Raw genomic sequence first — 26,148 nt, forward strand, 5'->3', positions numbered from 1 at the left:
ACATGTGTCCACAGCCCTTAGCCCCACAGGGTTGCGTGTTGAGTCCCCTGCTCTATGCTCTCTATACGTATGACTGTACAGCCATCTACTCCAGCAACAAAATCATCAAGTTTGCTGATGATACTACGGTGGTGGGGCTCATTTCAGGAGGGGATGAGTCCGCCTATCGGGACGAGGTGGAGCGGCTCTGTGTTTGGTGCGGAGAGAACAATCTGGCTCTTAATACGGCCAAGACCAAGGAATTGGTGGTGGATTACAGGAAAAAAAAGGCAGACATTCAGCCCTTGTATATCAACGGGGAACGGGTGGAGAGGGTGGCGGAATTCAGGTTTTTGGGAGTAGCTATCGATCAGGGCATGACTTGGAGCGCACATACCACTGCTCTGGTGAAGAAGGCCCAGCAGAGAATTTATTTCCTCAGACTTTTAAAAAAGAACAATCTGAGTGAGAGACTGCTGGTGTCCTTCTACCGAGGCTCCATAGAGAGCATATTTACATACTGTATTTGTGCTTGGTTCTCCAGTTGTACAGCTAGGGAGAGGAAGGTGCTCCAGAAGGTCATAACCACAGCCCAAAGGATTATTGGGCACCCTCTCCCACCTTTGGAAGAACTGTACGGTTCCCGTTGCCTTAGGAAAGCAAACAACATCCTGCAGGATCCATCTCACCCGGGATACAGTCTGTTTGCACTACTGCCTTCTGGCAGGAGGTATAGAAACATCAAGTCAAGGACAAATAGACTGAAAAATAGTTTCTATCCAAGAGCTGTGGCCTTGCTGAATGCTGTAACTCGATAGTGAGACCTGGGAGTTTGATGGGTGTGGGTGTGGGTGTGGTTGGAAGGTGGTTTGTCTGGTTGTTGCTGTTGTTTTGCTTTTGTTGTTTTTAAGGGATGGCATCCAATTTCGTTGCACTGGTGCAATGTTGCACTAGTGTAATGACAATAAAGAATCTATCTATCTATCTATCTATCTATCTATCTATCTATCTATCTATGATGCCCTGAATCTGAAGAAACATGGCAATAACGCCTGGCACAACAGAAAATCAGGTATTTATTTCATTATGTCTACAGCGCACAAAGCAAGGGAGGTGACCTGTTTCATGTTGATCCTTGGACAGACACAAATGGAACAACAGAGTGTGATATCAACACCGACAGAACTGCAACTGTATGGGTAATGGCATTAGCCTGAGATATTGACACAAATGTCAAGTTGGGACTTAGAATGTCAGAACACTTGTGGAGCTTTGTAAATGCAAAATCTGGAACAAGATATTATTTCACCTGCTGATCTTGATTTGTATACATGAAACTACCGCCATAAATGACAACCCAGTGTCAGCCCCCACCCCCCCGCAAAAATAACGTACCTCTACATCACCAAGCAGGTCACTTTCCTGCCCCAAACAGTGGCAACAAAGGTGTGCAATGTTAGCAGGTAAACACAGGACCAGGTATCGGAAAACAGTCTTAGCAGAACCTATGCCTTTTTGGGGGGAGGGGGGAACTTGGCAGAGGAATGCCATTTGCAGCAGCAGCTCTGTGTCATGTAGTTCTGCTCTAATTATTTTCATGTCAGACCATGATTAGACTTCTCTGTGGGGTTTTGTACCAGTGGAGGAACGTCCCAGGCCCAATCAGGTCCTTTTGTTTCCACACAGTCTCTTGTCACGGCCCAGCTCCCACCCCATGTCTTTGAATCCCTAACCTGGCCACTTCCTCTCCCGAGGTCACATCAACTAGATCTAGGGCTGCTAAAAGGATGGACTGGAGCAAAGTGGTGTTACACAAACTCTCTGCACGCAAACCAAGCTGGCAATAGCTCTTCAGATATGGCAGGGAGAGATTTTTGCCTGGAACCCTGGAGAGCCATTGCCAGCGAGGGCAGGTAAATACTAAACCAGGTGGACCAATGTTCTGAGTAGGAGTGGCTGACATGAAGGAGGAGTGTTGGTCCTTTGACAGCAACATCACTACTGGATAATGGTTTGGTGCAGGGACAGGCAAGATTGGGGTGATGTCAGCACACCGGCGGAGCCAATTCTGCACTGGTACGTCCTTGCTACTGCCCAGTCCCCACTGTTTTGAGTGGTCTCTTTAAATTTGAAGGTTCATTATTGTTCCACAAGATGTGTATTTCTTTAAGGGCCAGAGCAAATAACGTGACCTAGTTTTACAGCTGTGAAGCAGTATAGCAGGTGCTATTAAGTTATGTTAATTAAGCTGTTGGGTATAGTATATAAAGAGCAGAACCTAACTCTCCCAGTACCCTGGTGGTTGGGTCATGCTTATTGATACATTTAGTGTAAAAATGGTTTTTGTTATTAAAACCTAGCAAAAGTTATTTTTGCGTTCCTTGTAATGTGTGGTCTCCCCAGCACGCCTTCTGCAGCGCAACTAATCTGCAAATAGCCAACACCCACATGGTCCTGATAAGTGGCATAAATGCTGCTGCCGGGAGTGGTTACATGCTGCAGTCCTTCCATGCCAGCTACTCCTGACTCTGTATTAAGGCAGCAAGCGATGTCTTTCCAAGTAGAAAACACAGAGCAATCACTAACTGAACCAACTGGGGAGGCGGGATTGAGGTGAGGGCTTCTGTTGATTTGAAATCTACACTTCTGAAATTGCTGAGTTTATTTCGAAGACAACCTGCTGGGCCTTAACAGCAGCAAAATTAACCTCCCCCACATACAACCTTCTCCCTGATAGGTGATGCAAGAAATTTTAAAGATTTTACAGTCACAACCAAAGGAAGAGTACGTGTTCTTACCAGAACAGAGACTTGCACTATTTCTGGCAGCTGTTCAGACTTTGGGTCCACCGTAGGCCAGGACTGCTGCAATACGTCCATGTGCCAGAGATGATGAGTGCAAAGTTTGTTTTGAGCGTGAGACAAGCCTGAAACACAACATCAATGGATTGCTTGTACTTAAAACGAAACATTTGTTTTCGCAGTTTGCTTGCTCCGTTTAAGCACTGCCCAGAGCAGAACCGTTGGGAGTTTGCTTTAGCACAGAACAGCCGACATCCTGTAAGCTGAATGTGTACCAGATTGCGAATCACAAACCAAAGAAAGCAAAATAGCTCTGCTGTCTGAAATTCAAGCAATAGGTTAAGGGACGATGAGAAAAATAGTCCTATGCTATTCTTAAAGGGCTTAAAAACAGATGGGGACAGGAGATTTAATCAACATCATCATCATCTTATTAGACTTGTTGAATTTATTGAATTTATATATGCCCTATACCCGCAGTTCTCTGTACATTATGGTACATGATGCCATAAAAACAGAACAAAACCACCCCCTAGAAGCCACAGCACACAAGGAACATGATAAATATATCTACTCATTAAAGCTTAATTGAGGCTGCATAACAAATATTTTTGGGAGTGAGCCCCAAACATAATGGGACTGTATTCTGAGGAAATATTTACAGGATTGCGCTGCAAGAGATTGTCATGGTACAAAAGAAAACTATAATACTTTAAAAATATAGTCCAGTCAAAGTTAGACACATGCTAATCTTCTGTCCTGCTGAAATGAACTACCTAATGTTAGCTGGCTCATGATCCCAGTCTGTTGGATAAAAAGCTAGATACTCAGCTTTTTGTAAAGCACAGAAATGGTTTCGGACACAGAGTCCTTAGCCTGACACAAAAGAATTTTATTTTTTTGTGGCAGCCAATTTTATTTTAACCACTTGAATATTTTAAACCACTTTTTTTGTAAGCAGTGTGCAACAAATCAAAACAAAAACATGATAATATTCATTAGAAACAAGTTCTCTGTGCAGCCACAACACGTGGTCTTCTTTGTGTGGAGTAGTTTTCCAACAATGTACTTAGTCAGGTGGCAAAATTAAGCAGTCTCAATCGCAAGTGCATACGTGAAACCTTTCAAAGTGTAAAGGAAAGTAGTAAGCTGCTTGAACAGTGATTCATTTTTCTTGCTGGCCCTTTCTGGTTAGGACTTTTCCGTTTGTAAATGAGCTCAGTTCTTTCCTAGACATCACATGTTAGATGGGAAAGCAGAAAACATGCAATTATAGGCCACTCCTTATTTTTCTGTTCAACTGGGATTCCTCACAACATAACAAACCCTCCATCCCTCACCTTTCTGAAAAAAATAAGAGATCAGCGACATGGCGAATCCAGATCTATAACATTAAAAAACAACAACCTCACAGAGGAGAACTCTGGGACAACAGCAATACTGCAACCTTGAGATTTGTTGATGAGAAATTGCTAACTGAAGGCATACTATACAAAATTGTGAAACGATGCCACTTAGAATTCCTTGGGCAGGAAAGCTAAAACAAAGTTGTTTTCAAAACTTGGAAGTTTCTGTTTATTTAGCTTATTTACGGCCTAGGACCCTCGTACCTACGGGACCGCCTCTCCTGGTATGCCCCACGGAGAGCCTCGAAGTCCATAAATAACAACACCCTAGTGGTCCCAGGTTAGATTAGCTTCAACCAGAGCCAGGGCCTTTTCAACTCTGGCTCCGGCCTGGTGGAACGCTCTGTCTCATGAGACCAGGGCCCTGCAGGATCTGATTTCTTTCTGTAGGGCCTGTAAGACAGAGTTGTTCCGCCTAGCCTTTGGCTTGGAGCCAATTTGATTCCCTCCCTCTCTTTTTTCTTCTCCTTCTGTGATGAGGCTACATTTTAATATTTTAATGTTCCATTATTTTTATGTTGTATTTTATTTTTGTTTTTAAGTTGTAATCATTCATCTTGTTTTTATTATTGCTTGTAAGCCGCTCTGAGCCCGGCCTTGGCTGGGGAGGGAGGGGTATAAATAAAAATTATTATTATTATTATTTGCTTTCCTGTGCCAATTCTCACTTTTGGAACCCAAATAGAAGCCATCGTTACCATCTGTAGCTCCAAGGTGAATTGAGTTTTCATTACTTCCTGTATTCATAAACATTATAAAAAAGTCACAATCCTATAGAGTCAAACCTCAGTTGTTGAACGTAATCCGTTCCGGAAGACCATTCGGCCTCGAAAACGTTAGACAACTGATGCACAGCTTCTGATTGCTTGCAAGAGCTTCTTGCACTGAAGTGGAAGCTGCGTCAGATGTTCATGTTCTGAGGAACCTTCGAAAACCGGAGCATTTACTTCCGGGCTTTTGGCGTTTGGGAAATGAATGTTCCAAAATGGAGCCGTTTGAGAACAGAGGTTTGACTGTACACATATCTGGGAGTGTTTGAGGGCTTCCTTTGAAGTAGACCTGTATAGGAGAGCATTGTTTATGATCCAAAAGCAGTTCCATCTGCTTAAAGCAGGGATGGGCAAAATGCAGCCCTCCAGATGCTGTTTTCCCCTCAATCCCAGCCAGCATGGCCAATAGTTCAGGGGTGATGGGATTTGTAGTCTAACAAGATCTGCAAGGCCACAGATTGTCTACCCTGGCTGAAACCATCAGAAAGAAAGATTTTACAGAATTAGGAATTACTTGTCAAACTTCTTAAATATATTTTAAAAGTTTCCAGATTCCAAAATCTCCTTCCAGATACCTAGATATAGCTGAAACGTTGGGTTCTGTTCCAAGAACTCGATAACTTCACAATGTGAAGGACAACATCAGTGACTGAACTCAACAGAATATATTCTTTGGGGATGGGGTGGAATTCAGATAATTAAACTAGTTTTCTGACCAACTTAATCCAAGGCCAAAAATCATACGGAGGGGCTTTTACACCATCTAGAAAGAACAAGAATGACCACCAAACACAGCAAAACAGGATAGTGTGCACAGAAGGAACTTTCTTTATTATTTAGGCAAAGAACGCAAAATATGGTCTGAAGCTCAACATCAAAAAAACAAAGATCACGGCCACTGGTCCCATCACCTCCTGGCAAATAGAAGGGGAAGAAATGGAGGCAGTGAGAGATTTTACTTTCTTGGGCTCCATGATCACTGCAGATGATGACAGCAGCCACGAAATTAAAAGACGCCTGCTTCTTGGGAGGAAAGCAATGACAAACCTAGACAGCATCTTAAAAAGTAGAGACATCACCTTGCCAACAAAGGTCCATATAGTAAAAGCTATGGTTTTCCCAGTAGTGATGTATGGAAGTGAGAGCTGGACCATAAAGAAGGCTGATCGCCGAATAATTGATGCTTTTGATTTATGGTGCTGGAGGAGACTCTTGAGAGTCCCATGGACTGCAAGAAGATCAAACCTCTCCATTCTGAAGGAAAGCAGCGCTGAGTGCTCACTGGAAGGACAGATCCTGAAGCTGAGGCTCCAATACTTTGGCCACCTCATGAGAAGAGAAGACTCCCTGGAAAAGACCCTGATGTTGGGAAAGATGGAGGGCACAAGGAGAAGGGGACGACAGAGGAAGAGATGGTTGGACAGTGTTCTTGAAGCTACCAGCATGAGTTTGACCAAACTGCGGGAGGCAGTGGAAGACAGAAGTGCCTGGTGTGCTCTGGTCCAGGGGGTCACGAAGAGTCAGACATGACTAAACGACTAAACAACAACAAGCAGAGCCCCACAACCCTGCAAAATAAGTGTGAACTTAAAACAGGTAGATTACTTATATGGGATATATACATGACACATATATTCTCTGCAGAGTACTTCTAATGCCCTTCATTTGTTGTGCCCACATGTGGGAAGACTGTGAAAACTGGTCAGGCAACACAACCGACACAAAACAAATAGGAAAATCTTAAATGAAAGTAAAGAAGACTTCACTCTTGTTAATGTATCTTTTGCAAGATTAACTTTTCTTGATGGGACTCCTAGCATAACATAAAGCCTTCCAGATCCAGTAATCTTACATCCTTATCTGGATAGAAAAAATATTTTATTTCGTAAACAGTCAAGTATCTTATGTGTGGTGTCTGAATGTTACTCAGATGCAAGGTTCTAGGAAGGAAACACGATTTCCTCATCCTGTTCACATTTGCAAATTGCCAAGTTATCAGTCTGGTGAACTCTGGCCAGGAGTAAAAGGCTGAGTGACATGTTTTGGCAGTGCATATGCAGAAGGGATGACACGTGGGCAAGTGGAGCACTCTGAATTTAAAAGGAGACACGAAGAGCAAACGAGAAAACATTGCTGAGGTAGCTTATCAGAGAACATTTGGACTCTGCAAAATATGAAATATCAGGACACTCTAAACCTCTCTTAGTGTTCACTGGTTGAAGTGGATTTCCTTCCTAGAAAGCAATCCAACTATTTTGCTGTGGGGGTTACAAGTGCTTTTCAACAACTAAATTGAACAATGGTACAGTTACAGCTTGAACAAAATGGTCAACCTCCTTGAAAAGCTTTACTATCACTAAGAAAACTGTTGCATAGTTTTTTTTAGCTGAAAACCACATGTTTATTTAATGTTGCTTAATATTACAAAACCTCTAAACAACTGAAATACAGTCGTATCTTGGTTGTCGAACGCCCTGGAACTCGGAAGTCCTGTAGCTAATCAGAAGCCGTGATTTGGTTTTGGAAGTCGAACGGACTTCCGGAACAGATTCCGTTCGACTTCCAAGGTACGACTGTAAAAATAAAAATGCGACAGTGACATTCAGTAAGATTTCTAAAAATTAGATAAGCACAAGATTAAAACCAAAACTATCACAAATAAAACTGAGCCATGCACAAAATGGAGAATTAAAAATTAAGATTTCAGGAAAGATTTGATTGTACTGGGGGAGGTTGTCTGAAAGGTATGCTTTCCCTTAGTGGTTTAGGGTTTTAAATGCCAGCAACAATGCCTTAAACCCTCTATTATGGTAGGTAAGAGCAGGACTCTGGGAAAATTCAATAACGGGTTTACATAAGCTCTTCTGATGCATGCCATGACCAGAAAATGAAAAGAAAGGCTTATCTTGAAGAATTTCCTTCTTCCTAGCAGAGGAGGGAATCTGCCCATAAATTAGGCCTGTTGATCACAGATAACTAAAATATTCTTTTTTATGCAGAAGCTATGCTTGGCTGCTATTTGAAGTATGATTTGAAGCTCCTAGTAACATAGGGATAACAAGGGGCACTAAAATCTATTAGCTCAAGGCAGGCTACTAGAACAGAGCAAGACACAAAGGTAACATGAAATAAGTTCTCAAAGGACATTATAGCACTTAATTCAGCCAAGGGGAACACAGGGTAAATAAGTACGAAACATAATGTACAAGCCTGCACTCCCATAGCCCCCTCCTTATTGATGTGCTGTGCATGTAAGAATTATGCAGTAAACACTTCCCTGCCACAAAATCCTGGGAAGACAAAAAAGTCATTTATCTTGAGGGCAGTTCAAAGAACTTAATATGAGATTGGATAAATGCCAGTGTATGCTTTCCTGTTTGCTATTTCTCTCAGCCAGCAGATTTTTTTTAAAAAAATAAATTAAAAATCCAGTGATCAGTATTTCCTACTACGGAACGAGAACCGCTAGACAGATCTAAGCATCTGTCCTCTTGCATTAAAAGATAGGTATTTCGAACTGGTAAGCTGCTTGACTGGCATGTGTCATTCGACGGCACAAACCACTTCGAAGCCCATGGCAGAGGAAAGGTCAGCTCAGTGGAACAGCATCTGCTTTGTGTGAAGAAGGACCCAGGTTATCGATCACCTGCGTGTCTAGGTAGGGATGAGGGAGACTCCCTGCCTTAAACCCTGGAAAGCCATTGCCAATCAGCATTGGCGATACTGAGCTAGATGGACCAATGGGCTGATTCCGTATATGCCAGCTCCCTCTTTCTTAAGGCAGCACAGCAGCATTTTTTAAAATTAAAACAACAACACTACCCTATATTTCAACAAAAGTAGAGACATCACCTTGCCAACAAAGGTCCGTATAGTAAAAGCTATGGTTTTCCCAGCAGTGATGTATGGAAGTAAAAGCTGGACCATCAAGAAGGCTGATTGCCAAAGAATTGATGCCTTTGAATTATGGTGCTGGAGGAGACTCTTGAGAGTCCCATGGACTGCAAGAAGATCAAACCTCTCCATTCTTAAGGAAAGCAGCCCTGAGTGCTCACTGGAAGGACAGATCCAATACTTTGGCCACCTCATGAGAAGAGAAGACTCCCTGGAAAAGACCCTGATGTTGGGAAAGATGGAGGGCACAGGGAGAAGGGGACGACAGAGGACGAGATGGTTGGACAGTGTTCTCGAAGCTACCAGCATGAGTTTGACCAAATTGCGGGAGGCAGTGGAAGACAGGAGGGCCTGGCGTGCTCTGGTCCATGGGGTAACGAAGAGTCGGACACAACTAAATGACTAAACAACAAAATCTTTCAACAACCAATGAGATTCAAGTATTAAAAAACATACTGAATAAATACAATTATAAAGATGTTGAGAAGTGCCCAGCTACCTTAAAGGCAAAGCCATCCTGCAGCATCGCTGCTTAAGACCTGCCATCTCCCCTCCCTTTGTGCCCTAACTCTTGCACAAGAAGAACACCAAGATTGGTGGGTTCATTTTCCTCATGGGAGCAGGGGGTGTAGAAATAACCAGTTAACTCCTTTGACTATGTAAGCCATCTATGGCCTTTTAAAGTGGGGAGAGGGTATTGTTTGTGTTGGTCACGATGGCGTGTATTTTTGTGTTTTTACGCTGTAAATCGACCTGTGATCCTTGGATGAAGGGTGGTCGAGAAATTTAAATAAATAGAATATCGAGCGAATTCAGCCCGTTTACCGCCTGCCTCTGCACGGCCAGAGCATACAAGATCTGTGGGTTGTTCAAAATATACAGTCAAACCAGGGGCCCGAAATAAAGAAGCTACAGTAAGATTAGTGATGGAGATGTACGCGAGGAAGGAGAAAAATGATAGGTGGGTAAAATACAAACAAAACAATCCCCTCTCTAAGCTGGTCTCGCTAGCATCACGGGTAATCTTTGCTCATCACAAAAAATACATTTACGATTTCTCTTTTAAGATTTTCTCTTTAAATAGCTTGTGCTAGCTGGACAATCTCAAATGTATTTTGTGATGAGCAAAGATGACAACAATGGCCGATGACAACAAATGGGGAATAACCTCCATTTTAATCATGGAATGGGTGTGTGTATGGATGTGGCAGGATCTTCCAATTAAATAGGTCCCCGTGTGCTTAGGACCCCTCTTAAGCGCAGAGTTTTAGATGCTCAGCATGCCCATCCCATGGACAAGGAGCTGCTGGAGTGGGACACTAGCGGTTCTCACAACCCAGAAAAGTAAAAGACGTGAACTGAGACAGTTTTTTCATCTACTCCTGGAAGACAGAACAAATCGAGGCTGTGCACCAGGAGAGTGCTTGCCATGCAACAAGAAAGGCTCTGCCTAATGTGGAAGGCAAAGTATTTATTCCACTGAGTTTTAAGGAGACAGATATTTTATTCTTAGGCTCCCCCCCCACCCCCCCCACAAGATTTCCTGTACAGCTACTTCATTATTTTCTTTTACTTATTTTGGTCTACCTCCCTATCCCTAAAGGGACTCCGAGAAGTCAAAGGGGCAGCAAAACAGAGCTTTCACATTACGTTACATTAAATGACTAGACCAAGCCAATACGGATGTGAAAGAGCCACAGGAGAAGGAGAAGAGTGGGCTGAGATGTCCAAAAGAAGGGGAGAAAGGGGGGTTTTGCAAGAACTGTTGCAGCTGCAGTACCCAGAGGGATAACTGCATTAGTCTGTAGCAGCAGCAGCAACAGAATCTAAAGCCCTTTAAAGACTAACACATTTACTGTGTCAAAGTTCTGCAGACCACAACCCACACTCCAATAAAGTGAGCGTTCAATGAAAGTGGAGGCCAAACTAGTGTACCAGTCTTTAAAGCACCAACAACAGTTTTTACTGTGACAAAGACCCTTACTGACAAAGGTTCAGAATTTAGCTCTTTTCTGTTCTGGTTCTTATGTGGGCTTTGCTTAATCTTTGTGCTGACCTTTAAAGCCCTAAACGGCCTCAGTCCAGTATACCTGAAGGAGCGTCTCCACCTCCATCGTTCTGCCCGGACACTGAGGTCCAGCGCCGAGGGCCTTCTGGCGGTTCCCTCATTGCGAGAAGCCAAGTTACAGGGAACTAGGCAGAGGGCCTTCTCGGTAATGGCACCCGCCCTGTGGAATGCCCTCCCACCAGATGTCAAAGAGAAAAATAACTACCAAACTTTTAGGAGACACCTGAAGGCAGCCCTGTTTAGGGAAGCTTTTAATGTTTAATAGGTTATTGTATTTTAGTGTTCTGTTGGAAGCCGCCCAGAGTGGCTGGGGAAACCCAGCCAGATGGGCGGGGTATAAATAATAAATAATAATAATAATAATAATAATAATAATAATAATAATAATTATTATTATTATTATTATTATTATTATTATTATTATTATTATTATTATTTCCTGTTTATTTGTTGGTTTAGTTTATGCGGCTGTATTAATTTTATGGATGCTTCAGTGTTGCTTTTTGTCCAAGAACCACTCTATGAAATCTGATTGTCAGCGTTCCCCTACCTAAGATCCCAGAACCCTAGGTGGTCCCTTCTTTGTAAAGGACCTTCTATTGAGGACCCAACTCCTCTTTGTTACTCCCCTTTTCATCTCTGGACAGCCTCCTGCTTTTTATGATTCAGCATCCCAGCCCATTCCATCTTTCCTTCTCCTCTTTTACTGGCCCACCTACTGGTGGTAAGCAGTCTCAGACCACTTTTCGCTCCATTGCTTTACTTTCCTCCACCTCAAATACTCTCTTTTCTCTCTAACACTTCCTCCTTCCTCCCTCATCATAGAAACCAACTCCTAAGGGATGAGGTCTCTTGGGGCTCCCCATGAAATATTTGAAGGGGCCGCCCCCAAGTTGATGGGCGTGGCCATTCAAATAGTGCCCGGGCACTGCATCTTGTGATTGTTTATGTGGGGCGTGGCTTACCTGGCTCCCCCCCCCATTTTATTCAAGTTGGCACCCCTGCCCCTCATGATCCTCATTTTCTCTTTGCCTCCTCTGCGCCCGAGAGCAAACGCTCCCGAAAGCTGCCTTTGCTATGCTCTGGAATGCTCTCAGCATCCTTCCAATGCCCAGTGTCTCTGTGCAACCCGACTTCCTGGACAGACACCTCTGCTTTGCATTGTGAGAAGCTGCGCAGAGAGTGCCTGCCCCCCCCACAGTAGTACAGTGGTACCTCAGGTTACATACACTTCAGGTTACATACGCTTCAGGTTACAGACTCCGCTAACCCAGAAATAGTGCTTCAGGTTAAGAACTTTGCTTCAGGATGAGAACAGAAATCGGGCTCTGGTGGCGCAGCGGCAGCAGGAGGCCCCATTAGCTAAAGTAGTGCTTCAGGCTAAGAAGAGTTTCAGGTTAAGAACAGACCTCCGGAACGAATTAAGTATTTAACCTGAGGTACCACTGTATATGCAAACACTATCTTTTATTTATTTTAAAACAATTTCATACTATGAACAGCATCCTTATGTCAGAAAGGCTAAAAATGACCCCTGTAACAATTATTCACAGATATTCGTTGCCTCTAACCCCAAACAGTTTCATTCAGGTGCAATCAAATTGTTTAAGTCACGAATGCAGAGCTTTCCTTGCAGTTTTTTCCTTCTTCATCACAGTGGTAGCAACAAACAAACAAGCCCACAATGGGGCAAGTTACCTTTCCAGATCTCTGAACTTATGTGGGGGGCCATCGGGGCAAGCATGACAAAGAGAGTTGCCAAAGCATCTTCAAATTCTGCACTGTGAAGAACAACCGGCTGTGAGGCTTGCTGCAAGAAAAAAAAGAAAGAAAGGGAGGGAGGGAGAAGAATGGATTGTAAAATGTAAACACTTCATAAAGCAGCCACTCATGAAGAAAAATGACAGTATGAAAGTAAAAGATCAGCTTATAGGATTAGAGCCTCAAAAAGTACATTGGAAACTGGAATTCACTGCTGTAGTACTAAATAAATTCATAATTCCGTTTGTAAATGCGAGAGATAAGCTAGGCAAGATGGATAACTCTGGCTGGGTCTATGCTTTGCTTGGACTCTTTGTCAGTATTCCAGCTCTTTCCCCCCTAGATAAAGCTACAGGGTTAGCCTTAAAAAAACCCAGATGCAGAGCTGTAGGAGAGGGAGTTTTCCAAGGGTCACCATTTCTTTTGGCAATGGAAAACAAATGTTAGTTGTTGGGCATTATTTTTTTATTACATTTATATCTCGCCTTTCCTCAAAGAAGCTTGAGGTTCCCCCCCTTTTAAAGGTAAAGGTAAAGGGACCCCTGACCATTAGGTCCAGTCGTGGCCGACTCAGGGGTTGCGGCGCTCATCTCGCTTTATTGGCCGAGGGAGCCGGCGTACAGCTTCTGGGTCATGTAGCCAGCATGACTAAGCCGCTCCTGGCGAACCAGAGCAGCACACGGAAATGCTGTTTACCTTCCCACTGGAGCGGTACCTATCTATCTACTTGCACTTTGACATGCTTTCAAACTGCTAGGTTGGCAGGAGCAGGACCGAGCAACGGGAGCTCACCCCGTCGCAGGGATTCGAACCGCCAACCTTCTGATCGGCAAGTCCTAGGCTCTGTGGTTTAACCCACAGCGCCACCCGCGTCATTGCAATAATTCTGTAAGATAGGATAGCTTAAGAGACACTGAGCAGCCCCAGGTCAGCCAGTGAGCTTCATGGCCAAGTGGGGATTTGAAGATACACAAGCCCATTCTAAAGAATGCACAGAAAGGGGGAAAAGGCATCGCTGCAGGGCAACAGCCTTGCTTGCTACCTGTGGGTGCGATTATGGGTTTGTTTTATTTTTGTTCTCATTTTATTATGTACTTTGTGGTTTTATTTTACATCTTATGCTGTAAATCATCTTGAGATCTTTGGATGAAGGGCGGTATATAAACTAATCAATCAATCAATCAGATGTTTGTGGTTAGATGTATCCTGCTGTGCTCTCCAGTTCTAAATAAATACAATTAAAAAGTGCAAAGAGTGACTAGAATAGACAGTTGTCTTGCTTGTACAGTGGTGCCCCTCAAGACGAATGCCTCGCAAGACGGAAAACTCGCTAGACGAAAGAGTTTTCCGTTTTGGAGGTGCTTCGCAAAACGAATCTCCTATGGCCTTGCTTCGCAAGACGAAAAGGTCTTGCGAGTTCCTGCGGGTTTTTTTTCCTTCCCCCCCCTTTTTCTAAGCCGCTAAGCCACTTTTCAGCTGATCCGATAAGCCGCTAAAAGCCGCTAAAAGCCGCTAATAGCACTAATCCTCTAATCCGTCAATGGGCTTGCTTTGCAAGACAAAAAAACCGCTAGATGAAGAGAATCACAGAACGGATTATTTTCGTCTTGCAAGGCACCACTGTAATTAACATGAAAACAAGAGGTGCCTCTGATACTCTGCATCTGTATTCTACTCAATAATCAGAATAGCAAAAGAGGTTCTGATTGGCTGAAGATGCACGTTTTCCCCAGGTGCATAATACGGTGCCATGGCCAAGTACATGGAAAGTGTAAGGTTCTCAATTTGTTAGCTTCAGAGGAGGTATGCCGGTTGTGTGCAACAATTAAGAAATAAAATCCATTTATTAAATGCACATAATCTCCCACCTAACCGCACAGCAAGCCCTCATCCTGTGAAAAGCCTCGCTGGCAGGTTGACATTCCTTCTAGGAATCCTCTCACACCAACAACTTGTTTGACAGCTGCCTACAGATCTATCAGAAGCATTCATCATCAGACTCCTTTAAGTAATGCTGTGGGTGTCTACTACAGTTACTACTAAAGATCATTTCAAAAGTGAAATAAGAACAGATTTCACTGCTTTCTGATGAAGTAAACCTTCTTGGGCTTCTTCTAATCTTAGCTTTCCTACTTCCTGGTTTCAGGTGGGTGTGATAGTCGATATTCTCAAATGCAGATTAAAAACTGTGCTATCACACTACTTAAATGCTCTTAGGTTTTATGCTGTACCCACCAATCTGTTAAGAGTGTGAACACATGGCCTATAGAGAAAGGCCTTGTTATTAAATTAGACCCAAGGAAACTGTAGTTTCAGTTTCAACATGTACAATCTTTGCCAGGTGATATAGTCAACAGCTGTCTTACCTCTTCAAAAGGTAAAACAAAACAATTGTTTTCCAAGGTAGGGGAAACAAAACAGACCGTAATATATGTTCTAATTTACAATATTAACAAGGATGAAGATTTGTTAAGATATTAGATTATTACTGGTCTTCATGATACTGGGAATGCCATATTTAAGCAATTCTAAAAAGGAGGATTTCAAACATTCCAAATTAACAGGAAAAAATGCACTATGGATAAAAATGATCTTAGGGAAATACAAAAACTAAGCTTTTAGAGCATTTAAACCACCAGCTGCACCCTATCTGTAGTGCACATCAGTACCGTAAAAGAAGTTATTAAAATATGATAATTTACATGGTATACTCACTGACAAAGTGTTACTGAGGCCCATCAGTCGAGCAATTGCGGTATGAAATGAGAAATCATCCTGGAAGAATTCGGTTACCTAATTGCACAAAAGAAAAATGTTCTCTCTTTGGTTAATTCAATTTACTACAGCTCTGCAATTCTTGCTTATTTAAACAATGTCTAGGCATCCCTTTATTGAAACGAACAGGGTGCTGCTGCATAAACGCTGGAAATAGAAATGCAATGGGGTAGTCAAAACAGAAATTTATTGATCCAACACATTTTTAATCCCGACCAGTCCTTCTGTCCATTTTTAATTACAGAACTGGTTCTATATACAGGCAGGTACCACTATCAGAACACAATGAGTTCTCATGAAATGGGTCATTAGGCAAACATTCACATAATGAGCTGATGATTTCTATTATTTCCCATGGGAACATTTTGCATCCATGCTTCCTCTCTCCATGCTTTCTGCTTGAAACTGCTGCAGCCAATCCGCAAAAGCCCTACAAGAAAAATTGTTATGTCCAATCTCTCTTCTACCAATGGTTTCTCCCTGAAAAATAGCTGCTGTCGACCAGCGCAACAGAAACAAGTAAGGGAATGGGCAAACCCCAGCTGTTTGGGTATCTGAGTCAACCCTTTGTGGAGCAAGGTTTGGGGATAATCCTTTGTGTTCAGATAACAAGCAATCTGATAGCGGGACCTGCATGAATTGTATAAAACTATCTTAACAGACAATCTGTATGAAAGTTATAATAGTATTGTTATAGACATTATTATATTCATACTTATTTATTAAAAGTATTTATAAACACTCCTTCATCCTAAGATCTCTATAGATGAACGACTACAGTGGTACCTCGGGTTACATACGCTTCAGGTTACATACGCTTCAGGTTACAGACTCCGCTAACCGAGAAATAGTACCTCGGGTTAAGAACCTTGCTTCAGGATGAGAACAGAAATCGTGCTCCAGCGGCACGGCAGCAGCAGGAGGCCCCATTAGCAAAAGTGGTGCTTCAGGTTAAGAACGGACCTCCGGAACGAATTAAGTACTTAACCCGAGGCACCACTGTAGTATGAAAATACCTATAGTGTATGACTAGGATTAGTCCCATACTAGCAAATGTACAAAATAATTCTAAAGTGGAGGAAGGTTTCAAAAGCAGCTTGAGCTATACCATTTTTATTTTAATTAAGCTTGAATATTTCTCAAGACAAATTTCTATAGAAAATTTCTCTAAAGAAATCTGGGCAAACCTGAATTAGTTCCTTGAATCCTGGCAAAACATTCACAAACATGGATTTGGACAGTCAAAAACAACTACTTGTGCCTCCCTGGAAAGACTTGCTTCATAAGAAGATTCCCGATTACATACTGGCCTCAAGTACAATTTTGTGTAAAATATATATTATTGTAGATAAATTATATATTATTATAGGTACAAAGTATAGGTACAATACTTTATGCACATAGGCATAAACGATCATGAGGATTCAACCACAAACTGACTGAAAACACATCTTTGATAGGCTTCATAGGTTGAATTCTGACAAGACAGAGGTACTGTTTTGGGAGGATAGGGGGCGGGCTGGTTTGGAGGACTCCCTGGTCTTGAATGGTGTAATTATGCCCCTGAAGGACCAGTTACGCAGCCTGGGAGTCATTTTGGACTTACAGCTGTCCATGGAGGCGCAAATCAATTATGTGTCCAGGGCAGCTGTTTACCTGCTCCATCTGGTACGCAGGCTGAGACCCTACCTGCCCGCAGACTGTCTTGCCAGAGTGGTGCATGCTCTGGTTATCTCCCGCTTGGACTATTGCAATGTGCTCTACGTGGGGCTACCTTTGAAGGTTACCCAGAAACTGCAACTAATCCAGAATGCGGCAGCTAGACTGGTGACTGGGAGAGGCCACTGGGACCATATAACACTGGTCCTGAAAGACCTACACCGGCTCCCAGTACATTTCCAAGTACAATTCAAAGTGTTGGTGCTCACATTTCAAGCCCTAAACGGCCTCGCCCCAGTATACCTGAAGGAGCGTCTCCACCCTCATCGTTCAGCCTGGACACTGAGGTCCAGCTCCAAGGGCCTTCTGGCGGTTCCCTCACTGCGAGAGGTGAGGTTACATGGAACCAGGCAGAGGGCCTTCTCAGTAGTGGTACCCGCCCTGTGGAATGCCCTTCCATCAGATGTGAAGGAGATAAACAACTACCTGACTTTTAGAAGACATCTGAAGGCAGCCCTGTTTAGGGAAGTTTTTAATGTTTGATGTTTTATCGTGTTTTTAATATTTTGTTGGGTAAACCCAGCCAGATGGATGGGGTATAAATATTGTTTTGTTGTTGTTGTTGTTGTTGTTGATGATGATTATGTTCATTCATCTCCTCAAGATTCACCACTGAAAAATCCTTACTCAGTTTATCAAACCAGTAATTCTCTCTAGTGTAGTTCAGAACTGTTGTCATCCTCCAGAATCAGATCTCTACTTGATGGTTTCGTCTTGCCCATACAGCCAAGATCCAACGTTATGCTATCAAAACCTATATTGTATGGCACTGTTTAATTCTTCACACACTGGTAGGAGACCATGCCACAGCCACAGGTATCTAGACCAAATGATTTCCTTTTGAGTGGGGTCTGGCATAACGTGCGCAGGCCAGAGGAAGATGTAGAAGTGAAACCTGAATGTGATAAATTTGAAAACACTGTGCCTTATTAAATCATTTGTTCTCCAGTAGGTGCTGGAAGAGGCAGAATGGCTGTGTCTTTTCTCAAACAGTCTCTTGTGGCACCTTAGGGCCTAACAAATTCATTATGACGTAATCTAAGTGGACGGTAGTTTATGAAAGCCTATGTCAACATTAGTTTGTAAAAAATTATGCCACAATAAATTTGTTGGTCTTTAAGGTGCCACAAGAATCTGTTTCTGGTGAAGAAAACTAACCCCTCTGGAAACTGTCTCAAATAATTAACACTGAGTAGGCTTCCAAGGAAGTTACTGCTAGATGTTTATCTTCCGCTTTTAAAATAAAGATGATGTATGGTAGATCTAAGTTTGCCTGGCTGTGCAGCGGGATAAGGATTATCACCATCCAGCAGCATTTTAGAAACTGTTCTTGCTTTCTTTATCGGTGCTTCAAGCTGTGCCACACAAAACAGAAGAAATGGAAGCACTTATGGAATTTATAGAGCGTAACATTGGTATATTACCTGCAGAGCAACAACTTAGTCTTTATAAATGCAGAGAGACAATTCCTCTATATTGCTTTATAACACTTCTAGCTTTTTTCACATCTGGGGAGCGGGGATCATTATCAAATGCCATTATGGAGTCACATTTACTTTCCCTGGCTGAAAAAGGAGGGAGTTTTAAAAGCAGTAGAGAAAAATAATCAGAAGACTAATCTACTATATACAGTGGTGCCTCGCAAGACGGAAAACTCACTTCGCAAAACGAATCTCCTATGGGCTTGCTTCGCAAGACAACAATGTCTTGCGAGTTCCTGCTGGTTTTTTCCCCCTCCCCCCCCTTTTCTAAGCCGCTAAGCCGCTAAGCCGCTTATCAGCTGATCCGATCAGCAGATAAGCCACTAAAAGCCGCTAATAGCGCTAAGCCGCTTATCAGCTGATCCGATCAGCAGATAAGCCTCTAAAAGCCTCTAAAAGCCGCTAATAGCGCTAATCCGCTAATCCTTCAATGGGCTTGCTTAGCAAGACGAAAAAAACCGCTAGACGAAGAGAATCACAGAACGGATTCTTTTCGTCTTGCGAGGCACCACTGTATCTTGGAAGGTGAATTGTCTGTCTGTCCATTTGTTTGTTCTCTATGGGTTCAGCTGCCTTTTAAGAGATTGTCGCCAAACTCGGCACAAAGGTTTCTGAGGTGGGGACAGCATTTTTTGTTGATGTTTGGATGCCGCCCACCATTTTGAATCAAGATGGTAGACTGACACATCACTTTGGTGTGACTTTACCCATTTGGGGGTATAGGTTTGGTTGCCTCTTGAGATACTGTCACCAAACCTGGCATGAAGGTCGCCATTTTGAATCAAGATGGCAAACCAAACTGTGACTTTGGCGTGACTTCCCCTGCTTCTTGGTGTGACGGGTCCAAACTTACATATTACCACTATCCATTTAACGGTAACGAGGGTGAGTGGGTTGGGGGGGTTATAACACTCCCCACTATATTCTATTAAAATAAAAAGAACATTATATTGTTAAAGCTTAGTGTGACAACATCACTAACAACAAAAATGACTCCATCATTCTTAGAATAGCCAGAATTCTTTCTAACCTCAGAGACAGTGCTGTTCTTCTGCTCCCAGATACGCTTGGCTTCAGCTTTCTCTTTCTGATTCAGTAGCTGTGGACTTGGCAGAGTTCCAGAATTCCTAGCTTCAATAAATTTGGTTGCTAAGTTCCAGAGGCGAGATTGCCATCTTTCCACCCCAGGGATTGCATCAGCTGAATGAAAAATGACAGGAGAGAGAGGTTTTCATTAGCACGAGTTAAGATAACATTTTCAGAGGGAGAAAAATAAGTGAGACAAAGAGTTCTCTCCCTTTTAATTAGTCAGCATTTAACAGTTTTGAAGCTAGCAATACTTTAACATACAACTTGCAAACGGAGTAAAATAAACTCACTACCTTATTGCTATGGCAGCTACACTTTATATCTGAAATATTCAGAAGTACTTTCCTTTTTGTTTTTAGGCTGAATGCCTGGTGACAGAAATGCCTTAACAGAGAAGGTCCCTTCCACCACTGACGTAAAGTGAGGACAAACACAAGTACTCTCTCACCAGAGAGGTCAAAGCAGATGCAGCTTCAAGTGGTGCAACTTGAAGAGCAAAGATAAAGGCTGCCGGTGCAGAATTCAGCAGCCAGGTTGCTCACCAGAGCATGGGTGCAATCCTGCTCCTCTCCCATGTGTGGGCTCTGTGCTTCTGGAAGCCTTGTGTTTCCCCCATCCCGACAAGGCTATATGAATGTGACTTCAGCAATTTCAACAACTCAGGCGTTCAATTTAAAGCCCAAAATGAAAGAAGCAATCTAAAGACTAGATTAGAAAGAGAAAATCCAACAGGCAGGTGTTATTGTCCAGATGGTATCTCTGGAGTGCTAAACTGGAAGGAAAAATAGAGATAGTACAACAGTTTGCACAACACGTGCTCATTTTGAATTCAGCCACTTTTCAAATAAAAATAGAATAAAACTGTCTCCCACTTGCGATGATATACTGGTAGCTTGACCCTGTCTGCCATTAGAATGAGTAAGGATCAGCACAGACGGTGGACTAGGGTCACTGGGTCATCCCATCTGACATTGTAAAAACCCTCTCTGAAAGTATCGTTAATGCTCATCCCTCATATAGTATCCAAAATGTCTTCAAAACAGAAAGCAAACAATCACTGCTTTTTCTTTTTAACTCTGCCAATTGCAAATCTGCCATGGAAAAAAAGCAAAGCACATCACAACAGCGCAAGATTCTAAAAGGCGGAAACAGGTTATAACATAGGAGATCTGGAATCCGATCTCCCAACTTATTAAAAATGAATGTTAAAGCAGATGCAAGAAGCCTTGGTTTTGATCACAGAAGTGGAGCTGGGGACAGGGTGGGCAAGTTAACCCTTCTCTTCATGTAGTTTTCTTGATCTAAACAACACCCCCCCCCCGCCAAGCTGTCATTAAACTAGCAGCAGGGGCGAAATTACAGGTATCTTTTCTGTTCACATTTTTTCCACACCGGTGCTAACAGAAGCTTCAGAGGGAAATTTAGATTGGGATAACCCGCAGGGACGGTCTGATCACAGATGTCCTATGTCACCCCTGAACTCATCACAATTTAGAAACAACTGGACGTAGATTATGCTTGTTCCTATGACAATTCACAGATAGCATGTATTGTAGTAAAACTGCAAAAGCAGTACAGTGGAGCCTTGGTTCTCAAACAACTTGGAACCCAAACACTGCAAACCTGGAAGTAAGTGTTCTGGTTTGCGAACTTTATTTGGAAGCCGAACGTGCTCAGTTTTGAGTGCCACACTTCCGTTTTGAGCGCCACGCTTCCAATTTGAGTGTTACACTGAGGTCTGTCTCTTTTTGCTATTTATTTTGCATTTTTGTTTTTGCAGCTTTTTTGCTTTGTTTTTGTGACTGTGTAGACCCAGATCCACTACTGACTGATGGATTGTATGACTGCAGTACATTGTCTATGGCTTTCATTTTATGGATCCATGGTCCTGTTAGATAGTAAAATTAATGTTAAATTGCTGTTTTAGGGGTTGTTTTTAAAAATCTGGAATGGATGAATCCATTTTGCATTACTTTCTATGGGAAAGCACACCTTGGTTTTGGAACGCTTTGGTTTTGAAACGGACTTCAGAATGGATTAAGTCTGAGACCAAGGTACTACTGTAACTATAAAAAAACCCCTAAAAAGAGATATTTTGGCCAAAGTGAAAAGCACTGTCTAGATCAATCTGCGGGTTTTGTCAACATCTAAGTCAGGGGTCGGCAACGTGTGGCCTGTGGGCCAGATCCGGCCCACGAGTTGCCCCTGAACCGAGCCGCCAGCTGGTTGAGTCCCCCACGCTCTGCGCTAAACCGGCGCAGCGTGGTGTGGGGACTCACCAAGCAGCGACAGAAATCGCGTCTGCACACGCACAGATACCGGAAATCGCTTCTGCGCATGCGCGATTTCCGACAACGCAGACATGTGCAGACGCGATTTCCGGCATCACACTGCTTTTGGAAGCCTTGTGTTCCCCCCCACCCCCAAAAGGCTATATGAATTTGACTTCAGCAATTTCAACAACTCAGGCGTTCAATTTAAAGCCCAAAATGAAAGAAGCAATCGCAGAAGCAATTTCCGGCGTCGCACTGCTCCAGTCTGGCCCACGGACGATCTCCGCGGGAGTGATCCAGCCCATGGCCGGTAAGCCTTGCCGACCCCTGATCTAAGTCCTCAAAGGCATTTTGTACAAACACAAATCAAGGAAAAAGAAGAATTTGGGTGCTGGGAGGGTGCCTTACTCTTTGCATCCCACAAGATGTCCTGCTCTGGAGGAGAAGCAAACAGGATGTAGAGTCTGACTGTATCAATTCCATACTTCTGGACCATTTCTTCAGGCTCTATACCATTGTGCTTGGATTTACTCATTTTTTCCCACATCACTTGTAGCTTCTCTTTGGTTTTTAAGTGAACAGGTTCAGGACCTAAACACAGAACAACACATTTAAAAAAAACTGCTTTTGCTCTATATGTTTAAAGAAGAACTGGTTGCTTCCAATTCCTTCTCACACAACTATAATACACAATTAGATTGCTGCAACATGTTGTATGTGGGGCTGCCTCTGAAAACAGTTTGGAAACTTCAGGTGGTACAGAATTTGGCAGCCAGGTTGCTCTCGGAGGCAGGACAATTTGAGGATATACCGTATTTTTCGCCCTATAGGACGCACTTTTTCCTCTCCAAAAATAAGGGGGAAATGTGTGTGCGTCCTATGGGGCGAATGCAGGCTTTCGCTGAAGCCTGGAGAGTGAGAGGGGTCGGTGCGCACCGACCCCTCTCGCTCTCCAGGCTTCAGGAAGCTATCCGCAAGCTTGCTTCTCCCCCACCCCGCCAGCCCCACAAGCTCGCGGGATAGCGGGGAGGCGGAGAGCCGCCACCCTGCTATTCCCCGACATGATCTGGAGGCTGGCGGGGAGGAGAAGCAAGCTTGCTTCTCTCCCACCCCGCCAGCCCCACAAGCTCGCGGGATAGCGGGGAGGCAGAGAGCCGCCACCCTGCTATTCCCCGACCTGATCTGGAGGTTGGCGGGGGGGAGAAGCAAGCTTGCTTCTCCCCACCCCGCCAGCCCCACAAGCTCGCGGGATAGCGGGGAGGCGGAGTGCCGCCACCCCGCTATTCCCCGACCTGATCTGGAGGCTGGCGGCTGGCAAGCCGCTGCCCCACGGAGGCTAGAGAGGCTGTCCCTGAAGGCAGAAGGGGGAGACGGAGCGCTCCGTCTCCCTCTTCTAGCTTGGGAATGGCTGCGCGCAGTGGCGTAGCGTGGGGGTGCAGGGGGGCTGGCCGCACCGGGCGCAACATCTGGGGGTTAGGGGGCGCAAATCCATGGGTTAGGGGGCTCAAATCCACGGGTTAGGGGGCGCAAATTACCTGCCTTGCCCCGGGTGCTGACAACCCACGCTATGCCACTGGCTGCGCAAAGCCTCTGCAGGGCAGCGGAGTGCGCTGCCCCACAGAGGCTAGGGAGGCTGTCCCTGAAGGCAGAAGAGGGAGACGGAGCGCTCCGTCTCCCTCTTCTTGCTTGGGGATGGCTGCACAAACCTGGGGGGGAAATAAATTTTTTTCCTTTGATTCCCCCCCCCAAAAACTAGGTGCGTCCTATAGGCCGGTGCGTCCTATAGGGTGAAAAATACAATAGTCCTGGCCCGACTGCACTGGACGCACTGGCTGCCAATTAGTTTCCAGGCTCAATTCAAAATGCTGGCTTTGACCTTTTAATTCTCAAAGGCACCAAGGCTCCCTGTTTGTGGAATGCTCTCCCCAGGGTTAGCTCTCCCTGATCCAAAGCAACTGTCTTCTAGGGACTGAGAAGAGGAACATCTTTCAAACATCCTGGTGGATGTCCTTCACAAAACAATGCTTTTATGTAAGTCAGTGCTTCGGATGTTAGAAGGAAGTAGCAGGGAGCGGAAGAGCAAATGAGTTTCAATTCCACTTATCATGCTTCCGGTTCAATGCATGAACACTCCAAATAATTTACATCTGCTTCATCCATACGTAAAATATAGGAACAGACATCAGACCAAAATCTGCAGTACTCTTTTCCAGATAAACATATAAAATGCTATTCAGCTATCCACAATCATCTACCGGGAATACCTTGCTAGATATATGAAAGCCTTGCCTATTCCACTGACCAAAACAGCATCATATATTGTTATAGTCAACTCAGTTCTAGCATCAGTGTGTGCAGTCTATTTCTTCCCTTAATATGATTACAGCAAGATTTGGAAAGCTAGAAAGCCTTGTCCACAGAAATATTGTGGAAATTGTTCAGAGGTTTAATGGACTAGCTTGGAGTGGGTCTGTGATCTCACTGAGGGAAACCCAGCAGAATAAGATCAAATATTGGTTTTTGAGCCACGGTACCACCGCTATAATTGATAGAACCAGCTACCTGTTGTTGCCAAGTTCTATGTACTCTGCAAAATGATCTTCCCCAAAACTGGTCATTTGATTTTTTAGGATATAGCTAAAGGAATGCAATGCCCATAACAGACTCACTTACCAGTAAGATCAATTTCTTCTCTCTTCAAATACTGCCCAGTTGTTGCTAGCCTGAAAGTCCGATTCTTGACAATACCTTGAACTAAGAGTTTATGAAAAGGCTCTCTGAGGACAAATAAAAATAATTCTGCTGAAAGTAACATTTATTTATAATAGGTTAATATCTTGAGTGAGGATAAATGCTAGAGGGTAAGGACTTGCTGAATTTAATTTTTGAACTGGAATCCAAGATGGGAGGTGTGAGGAGGTCAAGAAACTAGTGAATGAAGTATAAGATATGAAAATACTAATCTATTTTCTGCTTTGTTTTTTTGGTTTTTCTTTCCTTTCCTTTCTTCTTTACCTTCTTTTGTTAACTGTTTTTTATTGTGTATTTTTTATGTGTTTTGTTTTTGTATTTTTTCATTTTTGTAGCCTTTCTTATGTTTAAATTTTGAAACTTTTCATTGTTTGTGAAATTTTAATAAACATTATTTTTTAAAAAAAAAATATATGAAAGTAACAGTCGGAACATACTTTCAACATACTGTATACATGTAAGTTTTGGTGATGGAACATCAGGCTGAATACTCCAGGAGCAGAGATCTTGAGCCCCCCTGAAATTTGCACCCATCTCCAAAAAGCTGGCCTCACTCTACTTTTGTTCTCTGTGTGTCAACCAAAGGGAGCATGGCAGTAGTCAAATGGTTTGGGACAACCTCCCCCCACCAAAGAAAACCTGCATGGACCCTCCTTTGGGTCCCCTGCCTCTGGAGGAGAGGCAGGTAGTGACTGAAGATCAAGCTTCCTTGGGGGTCACTCCCCAAATTTGGAATATCCTCCCTATGGAAAACTGCCTGGTACCAAGCACACTGACTTTGGGGGCAAGGAGAAGCCCTTTTAATTTGCCCAGTCTTCCCCATCTTCTGTCTGCCTCTGAATATCAACTGCTGAAGATTATGAATGGGAGAGAGCTCTTGCTCTTCCCATAGGCATTGGGTTGGCCACTGTGTGAGCAGAACACTCAGCTAGAGGTAGGTCTTTGGTCTGATCCAACAAGGCTATTCTTATGTTTTAGTACTGTGTTTTAACCACTGTAATCCTGGCTCTGTTATAAATTTGATTTTGTATTGCTATTGCTTTAATATGTTTCAGCCTATTTAGAAAACTTTTGTGACCTGCTCCAAGAGTCTCCCCAAGCAGCTCACAACCTGTTTATAAATACAGTGGTACCTCAGGTTACATACGCTTCAGGTTACATACGCTTCAGGTTACAGACTCCGCTAAACCAGAAATAGTACCTCGGGTTAAGAACTTTGCTTCAGGATGAGAACAGAAATCGTGCAGCAGTGGTGCAGCGGCAGCGGGAGGCCATATGCTTCAGGTTACAGACTCCGCTAAACCAGAAATAGTACCTCGGGTTAAGAACTTTGCTTCAGGATGAGAACAGAAATCGTGCAGCAGTGGTGCAGCGGGAGGCC

At 43.5% G+C, this 26,148-nt stretch overlaps 1 protein-coding gene across 2 annotated transcripts in view; it reads right to left on the reverse strand.

Moving 5' to 3' along the window:
• LARS2 (leucyl-tRNA synthetase 2, mitochondrial) overlaps positions 1-26,148 on the reverse strand; it is a 70,745-nt gene that overhangs the window by 2,325 nt on the left and 42,272 nt on the right. For both annotated transcript variants that reach the window (XM_083467945.1, XM_083467944.1), the window contains exons 15-20: positions 24,690-24,793; positions 22,425-22,607; positions 19,685-19,854; positions 15,395-15,472; positions 12,617-12,728; positions 2,778-2,905 (exon numbers count right to left, since the gene is read on the reverse strand). In XM_083467945.1, coding sequence (XP_083324071.1) covers positions 2,778-2,905; positions 12,617-12,728; positions 15,395-15,472; positions 19,685-19,854; positions 22,425-22,607; positions 24,690-24,793 — 775 coding nt within the window. The remainder of the gene's footprint in view (positions 1-2,777; positions 2,906-12,616; positions 12,729-15,394; positions 15,473-19,684; positions 19,855-22,424; positions 22,608-24,689; positions 24,794-26,148) is intronic.

Source organism: Podarcis liolepis (genome assembly GCF_965112155.1).
Source record: "Podarcis liolepis genome assembly, chromosome: 12".
Lineage (NCBI taxonomy): Eukaryota > Metazoa > Chordata > Lepidosauria > Squamata > Lacertidae > Podarcis > Podarcis liolepis.